Source organism: Myotis nattereri, assembly GCF_964212035.1.
Source record: "Myotis nattereri genome assembly, chromosome: 4".
NCBI lineage: Eukaryota > Metazoa > Chordata > Mammalia > Chiroptera > Vespertilionidae > Myotis > Myotis nattereri.
In genome coordinates, this window is record NC_138079.1 from 1802675 (window position 1) to 1815992 (window position 13318).

A 13318-nucleotide genomic window follows, 5' to 3' on the forward strand; every position below is an offset into this window, starting at 1 on the left:
GTACTGCGAGGCCTCGGGTCCACGTTATGGAGAGGCAGGCACTGGGGCTCTGGGAGCTGCCGCAGGAGCAGCCAGGAGGGCGTGTTTCAGGAGGAGGCTTAGGCTCAGGGTGCTTCAGAGGGACAACCTCGTCTGCTCTCACACAGGGGCTGTGGGGCCTCAGATCCCTTTTCCATTTCACACTCACGGGGGGCAGGGGGCGGGGGGGTGGGGTGCTTGTCATTCACTTTGCCCCAGTCGCTCACTTCTGGCAACCTCTCTATTTCTCAGCAAATGCATTCCATACCTTTTCACGCCAAAACCCAAAGGACTTCTTTGACATCATCAGCGACTGAGACCATTTGGCTTTTTAAAATTTTTTTATTTTTTCACTCATCATTTATTTACAAATACACATTATAACTTTTATATACATTGCACATTTACATGGTAGAAAAGTACAAAACTATATATTTAAATGAATTTTTATTTAACTTGCCATGTTTGAAAATATAAAATTGCATCAGAAAAAAAGTATTATGAAAAGCAAGAAACTTGAACTGAGAAAGCTCTGCCATAACGTGTAGTGACACACTGGTTGAAAAAGAACGAATTTAAAGGTACAGGAGCCCAGCTTCCAGGAAGCACCCAACGAAAGGCGAGTGTGCAACACCCCCTCGGGCAGCCCCCCGACACCCATCACTCCATTTCTTTGGATCTGGAACATCTTAAAAGTACTGATTATTGGAAGTCTCAGGTCGCCATCACCTCAGTCTCACAACCGTCTCCGTCGCAACCAGAGAACTGAAGCAGGAGTTTCCTCAAAGCTGGCGCCCCTGTACCTCCGGTCGGAGCCAGTTACAATGCCGTTTGGTCAGTCAAGATTCCTTGTAAACAAAACCCGAGGGATCGTGTACGTACAGAACAGGCAGCAGAGAATCCAATAAATAAACAGGACACACCGACATGCAAGTGCGTTCAAGTGGAGCGGGCCAGCGGACGGCGCGACGGAGGGGGCGGGCGGGGGAGTGCGTGACCGGGAAGGAATGGTTCGATGGTTTACAAGGCAAACAAAGCTTTCACTTTACAAGCAAGAGACCTCACAATAAATAACAACTGCTCTTCCTTTCACGAATAAATTTCTTCAAAAACAAGGTGTACAGTCAACCAGACATTTTATGTATAAATTATAAAACATGACACAGTATAAATAAATGTCTACACGTCTCGACGACGGGCCTCATCCAGCAGACCTCACAAGGCGGCCCCTCTGGGTCGGAGGAGTGACAGGTGGCCTGGGAGAGAGCTGGAGGACCAAGGTCCTCTATGGATACTTTCCCCCCAAATAAATAAGCATACACTTATGTACAGTATGGACAATATATATTCTTTCTTTCTTTCCTTTTTGTTTTCTGCCCAGAGGCTAGGCCAACACTGAACACTGCTGGCGACTTTACCACTCTAGAATGGAAGATATGGGGAAGCTGTAGTCCTGATCTTCGTCTTCCTCCTCTTCCTCGGTGTCTTCCGAAATGGCTAGATGGGGGAACACAGGGAGCTGCTGTTTAATGCGGACAACACCAGCGCAGAGCAGCTCAGGGTGCGTGGCCACGCCCTCTGCCAGCCACTTTACAGCGGTGACTTGTACGTGACTCGCAGGGAGATGCTTTATTTTAATATTTTATTTTTTGGCATCTGCTCTTCTGCAACACGTGTTTGTTTTTTTATTTTAAAATACTTAAAAAAAAAAAACACACCACCAAAAACAAAAACAAAAAAACACCACCATAATCTATGAAGTCAACAACTGCAGAAAGTTCTGAAGAATCAATGGCTCAGGTTTTACGGGCAGATCCTGAAATCAGATAAAAAGCGTTCTTGTGTTCTGGGTACAACTGCTTGGGGTCCTTATTTCAGAGTTAGTGGAGGCGACTGCGCGAGGCAGCCGCGCGCGCGGTCACAGAAAGCTGCCTTTGAGAAAGAAAACAACAGCAGCTTCTGAAGCAGTTAGTTTAGGTTCGAGGGTTAATGAAGCCCACAGCCAAGCACAGGACTACGGCAAAGGAATTAGGGGCACGGGATCGGAAGAGGCTTTTAGAGGCAGCCCGCTGGATGGTCATGGGACACGTCCCAGGGGCCGCCCCTGCGGGCTGAGCAGCCACCCAGCTTCAAGGGCAACGCGCTGGTAACGGGTGTGCATCTCCGCTCCCTCGGGCGTGGCTGGGCAGCCTGAGGTTGGAGCGAGTTGAAAACAACACTTACAGTTGCAAGGTCCGGAGTGCTTCACTTCCAGCAGCACGCCCGCCGAGCAGGCGGCTTCCTTCATGGCGCACTCGCTGGCGTAGGTGGCGTTGTCGCTGGCACAGACGGGCTCCTCGGACTGGCTCTCCGGGCACAGCTCGTCGCACAGGGAGCACCGGCCGCGGCCAACCTTGACGTCCCATAGACACTTCTTCCCGCCACTGCAGGGGATGTCCTCACAGGACTTTGCTTCTAGGATATAATGGACCTGTGATGAGTACGTGGACTCCCTCTGCCCCCCTTCGCGCCCTTCCCCTACTTCTCTATCAAGAAAGATAAATATATAACGTACACCTTTTTCTCTTTTGTTTGGCTAATCCTCACCTGAGGATATTTTTCCATTGATTTTTAGGGAGAGTGGAAGGGAGGGGAAGACAGAGAGAGACGTTGATGTGAGAGAAACACATGGACGGGTTGCCTCCTGCAGGAGCCTCGACCAGGGCCCGGGCCAGGGAGGAGCCTGCAACCGAGGTACGTGCCCTTGACCAGAATCGAACCCGGGACCCTTCGGTCCACAGGCCCACTGAACCAAACTGAACCAAACTGGCTAAGGCTAAACACACAAGCTTACATTTTATTGCTCGCTAATGGGGGTAATGAAGATATATGATGCAAAATGCTTGATAATAAAACTGAAATATACACAAATCCCCCCAGTTTCCTACATACTATATGTGTGCATGAAAATAGTATTTCTGGAACAGGATTCCAGTGTCCTAGAGCTAAATATGCATTGATGCTTCCCCACAGTGGGATCTTAAAAAAAAAAAAGAAAGCGTTCCATCCGTTATCAGAACCTAATGACAGCTGTGAAGAACTGGTAAGTAATTACTTCTTGCTCCCAGCCAGTCTAGCACTTAGAAAGAATGTGCCAAATCGAGTGAGTTCTACGTTTTCTAAGACAGAAAACTGTTTCCTGTTTCAGAATAGATGCCAGCGCTTCGGGAAGACAACAGGGGAAGACAACAGCTTCCCTGGGGAGCGTGGGGCCACAGGGAGGATTTCTCTCTTTGGCGAAACTGCAACTGGGAGGCGCTGGCTTCTTCACTGGTTAACACCACGGTTTTAACGCCAGACCTGGCCGTCTCCTTCCTACTTTCTCTTTTTGTTTCTCAATCCGGAATACCTACTGATACACTTTCCCTCGTACGCCAGTCCGATGGACCTGCCCAGGAGGCAGGTTGCCTTCCGCAGGTGACAGGCGCTGGAGTAGGTCACCCCGTCGTTGCCACACAGGTACTGTTCCGAGGAGGTGGGCTCTGGGCAGACCCGGTTACAGGTCACACAGTAGGCGTTATTGGTCTGGTCCACCACACACGTGGAGCTTCCTGGACAGAAGACATCCCGGCAGGTCTCTGCAACAGTGAGGGAGACACGTTAGCAGGCAGCGCCCGGTCCTCCGGAGGGAGGATCCGATGTGATCTAGGAAATCCCCAACCAAAGGCAGCTGGGGGGCCCTGAGGGATTCAAGAGCAAACCTACGACTCTAGGTATGGTCCTTTCTGTGGTATTTTCCTTTTAAAATATATTTTTATTGATTTCAGAGAGGAAAGGAGAGGGAGGGAGAGAGAAACTTCAATGATGAGAGAGAATCATTCACCGGCTGCCTCCTGCACAGCCCACACAGGGATCAAGCCTGCAACCTGGGCATGGGCCCTGCCCGGGAATGGAACGGTGACCTCGTGGGCCGTAGGTCCATGCTCGGCCACGGAGCTATGCAGGGGCCCTCTGTGTACTGAAGGAGTCTTTGGACGTTGGAAAGTGTTCCTTTAGTTGGGCTCTTCATGACCATTACTAGGCCCCTCCTGGGGACCGCCCCTGCCCGGCCCCAGCTGGGTCACTTACTTTTGCATTTGCCCTGGTACTGGACCTCCAGCTCGGGCTGCTCTTTGCACCTGGCCTTGAGGAGCGCACACTCGTTGCGGTAGGTTTTGCCATCCAGGCCGCAGACCGGGCCTTTCCAGGTGACGTTGGAGCAGTCCGGGGCGCAGACGCAGCGGGGTTTGTTCTTCTTGTTCATGCGGCATTTCTTCCCGGGCCCACAGTCCACGTTCTCGCACGTTTCTACCAGTTGGAAAGAGGCAGGGATTGAGCGGGGCCAGGCCGGAGGCAGGTCAGCAGGACCTCTGCCGGGGGAGGCCTTGCGCAATGGTGCACGCGGCGCCCCAGGGGCCCAGGCTCCCTCCCAGGAGTTGGGGAGGGTGGAGGGGGAAGGGAAGGCCAGTGGGCCTCGCCCCAGACCCAGATCTCTCTCCAAGAGCCGGGGTGGCTGGCCTCCACCGCCACACTTGGCCAGGCGGCCCCGGAGCCTCCGCCGACCTTGTTTTGCGTAAAGTGTGTAACAGGCAAGACTCCACCCAGCTTCCCGGGGCCGGGGGACGGGAAGGGGACCGGCCCAGGGCTGGGCCAAGGCCTGCCTGCAGCGGGGGGTGGGGTGGGGGGAGGCCCACCTTTGCAGGGGATGCAGTTGGGGGCGCCCCCGTTGAAAATCATCCACTTGAAGAGCGTGTTGTCGTTGACGTCCTCCTCGGTCCACGAGGTGCTGAGGCGGCCGGTGCCGCAGCACTCCTCCTTGCTCAGCTCCGTCTTGTACAGCACCTGGCAGCGGCCGTTCCGGGCCTGGCGCAGCCAGCAGTTCCCGGCTGCGGGGACACAGAGCGGGAGGCGATGGGCGCGGCGCGGAGGGGCGGGGGCCGCGGGGCCGACCCGAGGGGCGCGGCGGGCGCGGGGCGGAGGGGCCAGGAGCCGGGGGCCCGCGGGAAGCACTTGGAAGGCGGTGGAGGGCGGGGAGCCGAGGGGAAGCCCGGACCGGAGAGGTGGGCGGGGGGCGAGGGGAGGGCGCCAGCCAGAAGCCGGGCCCCCGGCGCCCGGGCCCCCCGAGCCGGCCCCGGGTCAGCTCCCGGGGACCCAGACACGGCACGTGCAGGCGCGCGGCCTTTCGCCGGACCGCCTGGGACTGTCTGCTTTCGCTCGTCCCGGTTCCGAACCGGCAGCGACTCGGGAACTTGGCAAAAACAGGACGGACGGAGGTGGCCGCCCGCCGGCGGCTCGCGGGGGAGCGGGGTGGGGTGACGGTTAAGCGGGGGGACCGGGGCAGGCGGAGGGGCGAGGGCGCGGCGGCAGGGCGCGGGGGCGAGCGCAGCCACCGGCGCAGGAAAATGAAAGCAAACAGGCGGCCGTGCCGGCCCGGCCTCGGGGCGCAGCCCGCCCGACGGGCCGTGTTGCAATCGCCGGGCCCAGGGGACGCCCGCGGCCACCGCGGTCTTTCGAAATCGGCCCGGGCTGCTCTCCGCGGCGCCCACGGCCCGTCCCCGGCGCCCGGCAGCGCCTCGCCCCGAAGGCGGCACGAAGAGCGGCGCGCGGCGGGGGCCAGGGCACCTCCGCGGGGGCGGAGAGCAGGGCCCGGCGCGCCTCGGGCTCAGGGAAGTGCGGGGACCGGGGGAGGGGGGGCGCCATCCCGGGAGCGCACGCCGTCCCATCCCGACCGAAACCTCGGCGGGTCCCCCCGCCCCCCCACCCCCCCTTAGCGTCGGGACTCGGGTCCGCGGACTTCTCCCGAGCCATCCGGACACCGTTAACAGTCACCGGGCCGCGCGCTGCTGCGAGGATTTCCTTACAAGTCTGCTCGAGGACTAACTGAAACAAACCGATTTTTTTTTTTTAAACCAACTTGGGAGGCTCGCGCTCAGCGCATCTGAGTGGAAGTCGGCGGCGGCTCCGCCTGCTCTCCGGGAAGTTAACCGGCGGAGGAGGGTCCGCGGGGGACGGTGAGCCGCGCACAGCGCTCCCGAGTCAGGATTGGGGTCGGGTGTTTTTAGGGTTCGGGGGACGGGGTTGGAAGAAATTCACGGAGCAGGAAAGTGACTTCCCTCCACAGTGCCCAGCGCCCACATTTCCAAGTTTGGGCAAAGTTTCTGAAACCGCGTGCCCGCCACCGAAGACATTTCAGTACCCCCCCCCCTCCCGGTCATTTCCCACTGGGACGTGGGGGGAGGTAACCTGCACGGGGTCGGGCCGGACTCCGCAGGCGGCTGATGCTGCCCTTCCCCGAGCCCAGCCCCGCGGAAAACCTCCGCGCTCGTTCTGCCCAGAATCGGAGCATCTAACCCCAACCCGAGCGGCACCCGGGCGCTCCCTTCCTTTTCAAGGGTCACCGCGCTCCCCGCTCGGCTGCCCTGTCCCTCCTTCGGTCCACACGCTCTCCATGCCCGAGTCGCTAGGTGGGTCCGAGGATCCGAGAGCAGCATCGCTCCGAGCAGACCCGAGGGGACGGCGGCGAAGTGCGAGCCGCAGCCCCCCGCGCCCCCCGCGCCGCTTACCCTGGGCGCTGCGGTCCTCCAGGAACTGGCAGAGCAGCAGCAGCAGCAGGCAGAGCCCGCCGGGCGGGTGCCGGGAGCGGCCCATCTCGGGGGAGGCGCGGGGCGAGCAGCGGCGGGGGCCCGGGCGGGCGCAGAGGCGGGCGGCGGAGGCGCAGCGATCCTGGCGCGGCCCCGCGCTCGCCGCCGGCCGCCGCGCGCTTCAATGGACGTCGGGAGCCGGGCGCCGCCGCGCTTAAATGCGGCCGGGGTCTCCGGGCGTGCGGTGGGCGGTCTCCCGGGGTGTGGGGCAGCGGGCGGGCGGCCGCGCGCGGTGTGCGCGGCTCCTGGGGGGCGGGGAGCTTTTAAAAGTTCAGTGTGAATCAGGTGACATTTCCCACCTTCTGGAAACCCTTCCCAGCGATCGGCTGGAGGTGCCCGCGATCCCGGCGGCAGGAGGGGAATCGCCGAGTTCTTATTGCGTAGGAGCGCGAGGGAGGGGGGCGGCGACCGGGGCGGGGGTGGGGGACGCGTCGGGGGTGGGGAGCGGGAAGAACACCCACTTCCAGGCTGCACGCCGCTCCCAGGCAGCGCCGGCGCGCAGGGCGGCGGGTGAGAGAGAGTGTGTGTGTGAGTGTGAGTGTGAGTGTGTGTGAGTGTGTGTGTGCGCGCGGTGGTGTCTGCGCGCGCGCGGCGGGGGCGCTGGGGGGACCCGAGTTGGTGCGCGCACCGCCGCTCCGCTCCGCTCCGGGGAGACTTTGCAGGCGCCCGAGAGCCCCGCGGGCTGCACCACCCGCCGGCGCTCGGGTCGGGGCGCGCGGGGGTCAGGCTCCCGCAGCCTGGTCGCGGGGCCGGCGGGGTTTTGTGTCTGGGTCTGTGCGCGCCTCGCTCGGCGGCCACCCCCAGCCCAGACCGGTGGCCAAGAGCCCCGGGCGAGGCCCCTGGCATCCCAGCGGAGCGGGGCCCGGACGCGGCCCTCGGTCTCCACGAGTCAGGAGCGAACAAGAATGTTCAGGACCCCCCCCCCCACCCCCCCCGTCGCCGCGTCGCCCTCTCCCTTTCTTTCCTCCCCTTTCACTTCGCCGCGTCTGGAGTCGCCCCGCGGAGCCGGGCGCCGACGTAGGCGGTCTGCCCCTCCCCCGCCCCGAGCTCCCCAGTTTCTGCCTTGAGTCTCTCTCTCTCTCTACCCCCCCCCCCCCCGTCTTTCTCGGTTCGCGGAATAAAAAGATTGCAACATCGATAATGAACTTCTGTAGCCTCAGTTTATTAAGACAGGGCCTGGCATTCTTCGCGGCCAGTTGGCGGGCCTCTCATTTATAACATTGCTGGCACCGCTGAATGAAACCGAGGAGGCGATATTTCCTTTTATATAAAACGATTACTTCACGGAAAATGCTATATTGTTTACCCCAAAAGCCGCCTTTGAAAAATGTCTGTTCTTCGCGCTTCTGGGGCCCGGAGGACAACAGACAGCGAAGTATGCAGACAAAATTCTCGGACGTTCGCAGGTCCCCGGGATTTTCTCCCGCGGATTTCGAATCTGCCCTCCCCCCCCCATGCACACCCCCTCCCCCCACCCCGCCCGACCGCCCCACCGCTCCTCCCGCCCTCCCCCCACCGCCCACCCCGTCCACAACTGCAAATAACTCAGCGATAACAGATTTTTTTCCACCAACTGCAGGAGATAGTGCTAATCTTTTAATAAAAGATCCCATTACAATGGATCTGTCTGGACGGACTATAATAGGCCCGAAACACAGCCGTGCTAATATTAGAGGACAGTTGTGTGGGTGCCTCCCCGGCGCGCCGACCCCCTCGGAACGTGGGCAGGGAGCACAAAGCCCGCGGCCGCCGCACCTGCACCGCGCGCGCCCGGTGCGGAGGCCGTGGAGACGGTGCCCTCGCCGGGCTGGTCGCCGTGCCATTGCGCTGCGGTCCCGAGGCCCCGCGGGCGGGCGGGCGCTCACTTCAGACGGTTCGGGGACTCCATATCCTCCTTAATCTTTGCAGACGGACTCCTTCTCTCTTCCCTCCTGGCTCTTCCCCTCCCGTCCACCCACCCCGCCGCCGCGGCTCCCCCTCCCTCCCTCCCTCGCCCCCCGCCCCCCACCGCCCCGTCCTCCGCCGCCTTCCTTTCTCTCCCTCCGCGGAGGCGGCTCCAGCGGAGTGGGTGAGTGCCCTCTAACGGCGGACGCTCAGGCCCCGGTCCTGCAGGCCGAGCGCGCTGCGGGGCACGGCTCCCCGTGGGATGCGCTTCTTCACCGGGGCAGGGACTGAGAGCTCCCATAGCAACAGGCCGGAGGGAGCCTTGTTTCCCCCCTTCAAGTCCCCTCCCCCCGCCCCCCAGGGAAAGCTTCTTGAAGAAAAGGGAAAGGCTAAGGAGCATTGTCACTTGACTTTTTTTTTTTTTTCATACAAATTTGTCTGTTAAGAGCAGCCAGAGGCACAGCTTCTGCTTTAGCCAGCGGACAGAAAATAAGTGAGAATGTCTGCATCCTGAAAAGATCTCAGATGGTAGATGTATAGCGGTGCCACCAATGGCCATTAGAAACTTCTAAGACCCAAGCGTGATAATATGATTCTGTATCTGCCCCCTGTGTGTGTGTGTGTGTGTGTGTATTATTGGTTTCAGAGAAGAAGGGAGAGGGAGAGAGAGAAACATCAATGATGAGAGAGAGAATCATGGATCGGCTGCCTCCTGCACGCTCCCCACTGGGGCTCGAACCCACAACCAGGGCCTGTGTCCGGACCCCAGAATCCAACCATGACCTCCTGGTTCATAGGTCCACACTCAAGTGCTGAGCCACTCCGACTGGAATATGTTTGCCCAGTTTAAATGGATTTATTGGTCCCGAGTCTGCTGTAGACTCTGGAAGCCGGGAAAATCTAATTCTAGTTAGGCTTTTGGCCCTACTACCATTCGAAGCATTAAAATTTTACTCATGCTGGGTCATATATGAAGTCATCGTGCCTCGAGGAATGTAGGGTCACATTGTATTCCATAGTTTTATTTTCTCAGCACTTTGGGGAAGATTGTTATAAAGACTATAATTTCCTCATATTTTGTAACCTTGTAGCAATGATAATAGTGATGCAACTTTCATGTTTTTATTAGATTTAACTCTTGTTCATTTACATGCCCACATATACAAATATAAATATATAAATATAAAAAGAGCACACAGATATGTACACTATCTTATTTTGTGTGTGTGGGGGGGAGAGTATCTATGTGATTAAATAAAAAAATAGAAAAGAGGCAAATTTTGGGGGGGGGGTTAATAAAAAATACCTATCTGGATCTTTGAGCAAATGAATTTGGTTCATCCACATAATTATTTCAGTTTTTATATATAGAAACAACTGGTGTCCTAACATTTTTTCTGAATTAATTTCATCCAAGGTGTGTCCACACCATTCCAGTATGATGAGTAGAAAGTAAAATACTGTTTCTGTTTTGTCTACACAATGCCAAACACTCAGGCCTGCCATTGGACGGAAGCCACAGCGTTGACTAGCTGCTCTGGCATCGTGGGATTGTCTAGGCGAGGCCCGCGCGGACATAGTGGCTCTCATTGTAAAAAGTGCCGAATCAATGATTCTCTCTCATCATTGATGTTTCTCTCTCTCTCTCTCTCTCTCTCTCTCTCTCTCTCTCTCTCTCTCTCTCTCCCCTCCTCCTCCTCCTCTCATTTGCTCTCTGAAATTAATAAAGATATAAAAAAGAAGAGCAAAAAGAAGAATAAAAAAGTATGAAGACAGTGTAAGTAAGGCAAGCATGTAAAAAAACATGCCTCCATTCTGAGCGAGCGCCAGGATCAGAGCAGGCCCACCGCTGGGTTACTCCTCACCCCGGAGGGTGGCTCTGCGGGTCAGGGTCGAGTCTCCAGCAAACACACTGTGGAAAACGCAGTGCGGTGCGGCTCTTGCCCTTGCGAATAAGCAGCCTGCTGTTTGTTCAGTGAGACAGGCTCATCCTGTTTTCCAGCTGCCCCTTGGATAGTATTGATCTGTTTGGGAGAATGTCTGCTGTGAATTGGCACAGGTCAGCCATCAGGACTCTTGTTGGCGCCGGGGTATTTCGGGGCCGATCTGAGGAACCGACGCAGGTCAGCGCTGGCCCCATGTGGGCCTCCCTGGGCATCATCAGCAAGAGACCCACCCCGTTCCCGTGGCTGAGGGCATGGCACCTGCTCAGCGACGTCACAGAAAACAGCTGCCGTCTCTGGGGCTGTTTCATCTCCTGTCGATGCTCAATATTGGGTTGGTCGATGTCTAAATGTCAAGGGCACATTTTAACATAAAAATGCCTTCTTTCATTTCTGTTGTATGCCTCTGAGTTTGACTTCTTCTTTTCCTTTCTGCTCTGCCAAAAAAGTAAATGTAAATGATGGGAACACAATAAGACCACTTTGTAACTGATTTTCTGGGCAGCACACAAAAAGCTGCTGTTCTGGGGTTGGTGCTTGTGTGTGTGTGTCAGCTTCAAAAGCGATCTTCCTTCTGAAGTTTATAAATTTAAAATATTAGAGTTTAGCCAACGATGGGATCTAGCTCCCAAGAAAGACGCGTGAGATCGTACAAAGTGGTTGCTTGAGACCAGAACTGACCCGGTTAAATTTCAGTCCTGAAAAAGTTACACACGGAAAATTGGAAAGCCATGAACTGAGTAGCTTATATTTTTTGCCTTAAAAATTGAATGTCAAACTTTTTTGAAGTCAGGTGTTTTGCAAGGTGAATATTAAACTTCCAAATGCAAATACCCAATCTTGATTAAACAGCAGGATTTAAGCACTTTGAGAAGTAGGCTGGCATTTTTAAAAATCAGATTTTGTCCTTCTAGGTACAAAAACAGCGACTGAATGCGTCACGGCCATTGGCATTGTGCAACTGCATAGGCGAGACTGAGGATGTGAGGAGGGAGGCGGGAGCGTCTGTCCTGGCGGAATTGTTGCAGAACAAAAACGTTAAGAAATGTGAGTGCGTAAAAGCAATGTTTATCTATTTTGTCCAAACCTCCTGGGGATGAAGTGTTTTTAAAAAGCCACGAGAATATATGTTTTCTGTACAGCGCTGAGAAAAATGAATGGATTACTGGACTGCTTCTGTTGTCAGGGTTGCCCTGATGTTACCCAGTCAGTCAATGAGGAACAGAACTTTCTTTCTGATACTACTTGTTTCTGTGTGACACTTCTATCGCCTTACTTTCCCCTCCAAGCTTGGAAATACGTTGGGTTTCCAGGAGTCCTCTGTGATATGTCACACTAGCTGTATCAGCATATTCAAGCTTAACATCATTCATCCACATAAACCTGTATCAGCATATTCAAGCTTAGCATCATTCATTCACATAAAGTAAGGAATTCAAAGTATGCCCCGGGATAGGAATGTTATCATGAGTCCATGGTAACATCTAAATGGTTTACTATATTTTAGGTCACTTTGACAATCCAAATGATTCATCTATTTGGTTATAACTCTCAGGGTGTGACCTTGAGCCCGTTTAACCCCAGTTCCAGTTCCACTGTCTACTGCAGTGAAAGGGTGACACAGCCAATCCGTATCAGCTGTTGTGTTCCGCTACTTCATGACTGAAATGACGTGTCGGCCAACAACGTCAGAGCCGCCTCCCTGGGCCAGTCCTGGCGGAGGGTGAGTTGGTATGCTGTAGTTGCGTTTTCACATTTCCGCTTTTGTTACCTCATTTTAGCTTTCGTAGAGTAGCAGTGGTTTGCACAAGTAATAATTAGTTCTTTGCTAAGTGCTTGCCTTATTCAGTATTGCCATCAGTAGCTGATACCATGGCTGTTTGATCATCCATGTTTTCATCTGTATTTCCTCGTTTGACAAAATCCTATCTCATGTCTTTTGTCTGTTTTGCCCCCCAGATGAAATGTTAGGTTTACGTAGGCCCAAAGGTCCCAAGGCAGTTAGACATGATGCACTGCATCTTCTGATTGACTTTTAGTCATCTTTCCTCAAAGGGGAATTCATTCCAAATCCAGTTCGCATTTTGCCTTTGGCCCCACGTCAGGAACCAAAAGGCCTCTTAAGGGTGGATCTGCTTCTGGCTTCCCCATTCTGTTCCATTGATCTGTTTGTTGGTTCAATTCCAGCACCACATTATCTTCATTTCTGTGACTTTTCAGTAAGTCATGAGTTCGAGTAATGTAATTTCTCTGCTTTGTTCTTTTTCAAGTGTGCTTTGGGTATTCTGGTTGTATTTATATATATATATATTAGAATCCACTTGTTGAATTCTAAAAAACAAATAACTTTATGAGATTATAGCAGGGAGAGATCAATTTGGGGAGAACTGAAATTTTAACAGCATTAAGCTTTCGAAACCATGAACATGGTATATCTTTCCATTTACTTAGGTTTTCTTAAATTCCTTCTAACTATGGCTTGTGGACCCATGTTACATTTTGAGTGACACTGGAAAACATGTAGAAGTGGGATCATAAACGCAGTTTTCAGCTTTTTATCTCAAAGGAACTCTGTGGGTCATAAAGATTTCCTGGTGCAGGCTTCTGCTCGTCCCGATGTGTCCCAAGGGCAGTTGTCTATGGTCAGTCAAAAAGAATGTACTGAGCACACCTCCCAGGAGCAGAGTGCTAACTCATCAGAGTCTCCCGTGTGCATTCTGTGGGTGTTTCTCTTAGACCATAGTCACTCCTCTGACGAAGGACTTCTGTCACTATGAGATTTACATGTAGTGAATGTTAAAAACCATCCTCTGC

The 13318-nt window shown here is 54.9% G+C and overlaps 1 protein-coding gene across 3 annotated transcripts; it reads right to left on the reverse strand.

The window, feature by feature from the left end:
- Window positions 1–369: 369 nt before the first annotated feature.
- FST (follistatin) lies at window positions 370–7136 on the reverse strand. 3 transcript variants are annotated; one of them, XM_081090417.1, is made up of 6 exons: window positions 6600–7136; window positions 4731–4922; window positions 4126–4344; window positions 3411–3635; window positions 2242–2469; window positions 370–1515 (listed from the first exon to the last, which is right to left on the reverse strand). In XM_081090417.1, the coding sequence occupies exons 1-6, from the start codon at window positions 6682–6684 to the stop codon at window positions 1433–1435; spliced, it is 1032 nt and encodes a 343-aa protein (XP_080946543.1). In that variant the 5' UTR covers window positions 6685–7136; the 3' UTR covers window positions 370–1432. The 3 variants fall into 3 exon arrangements, with proteins under 3 accessions (XP_080946543.1, XP_080946542.1, XP_080946544.1); XM_081090416.1 differs by having other exon boundaries at window positions 2242–2472; window positions 6600–7055; XM_081090418.1 differs by having other exon boundaries at window positions 1392–1834; window positions 2242–2472; window positions 6600–7055.
- Between the last annotated feature and the right edge of the window lie 6182 nt (window positions 7137–13318).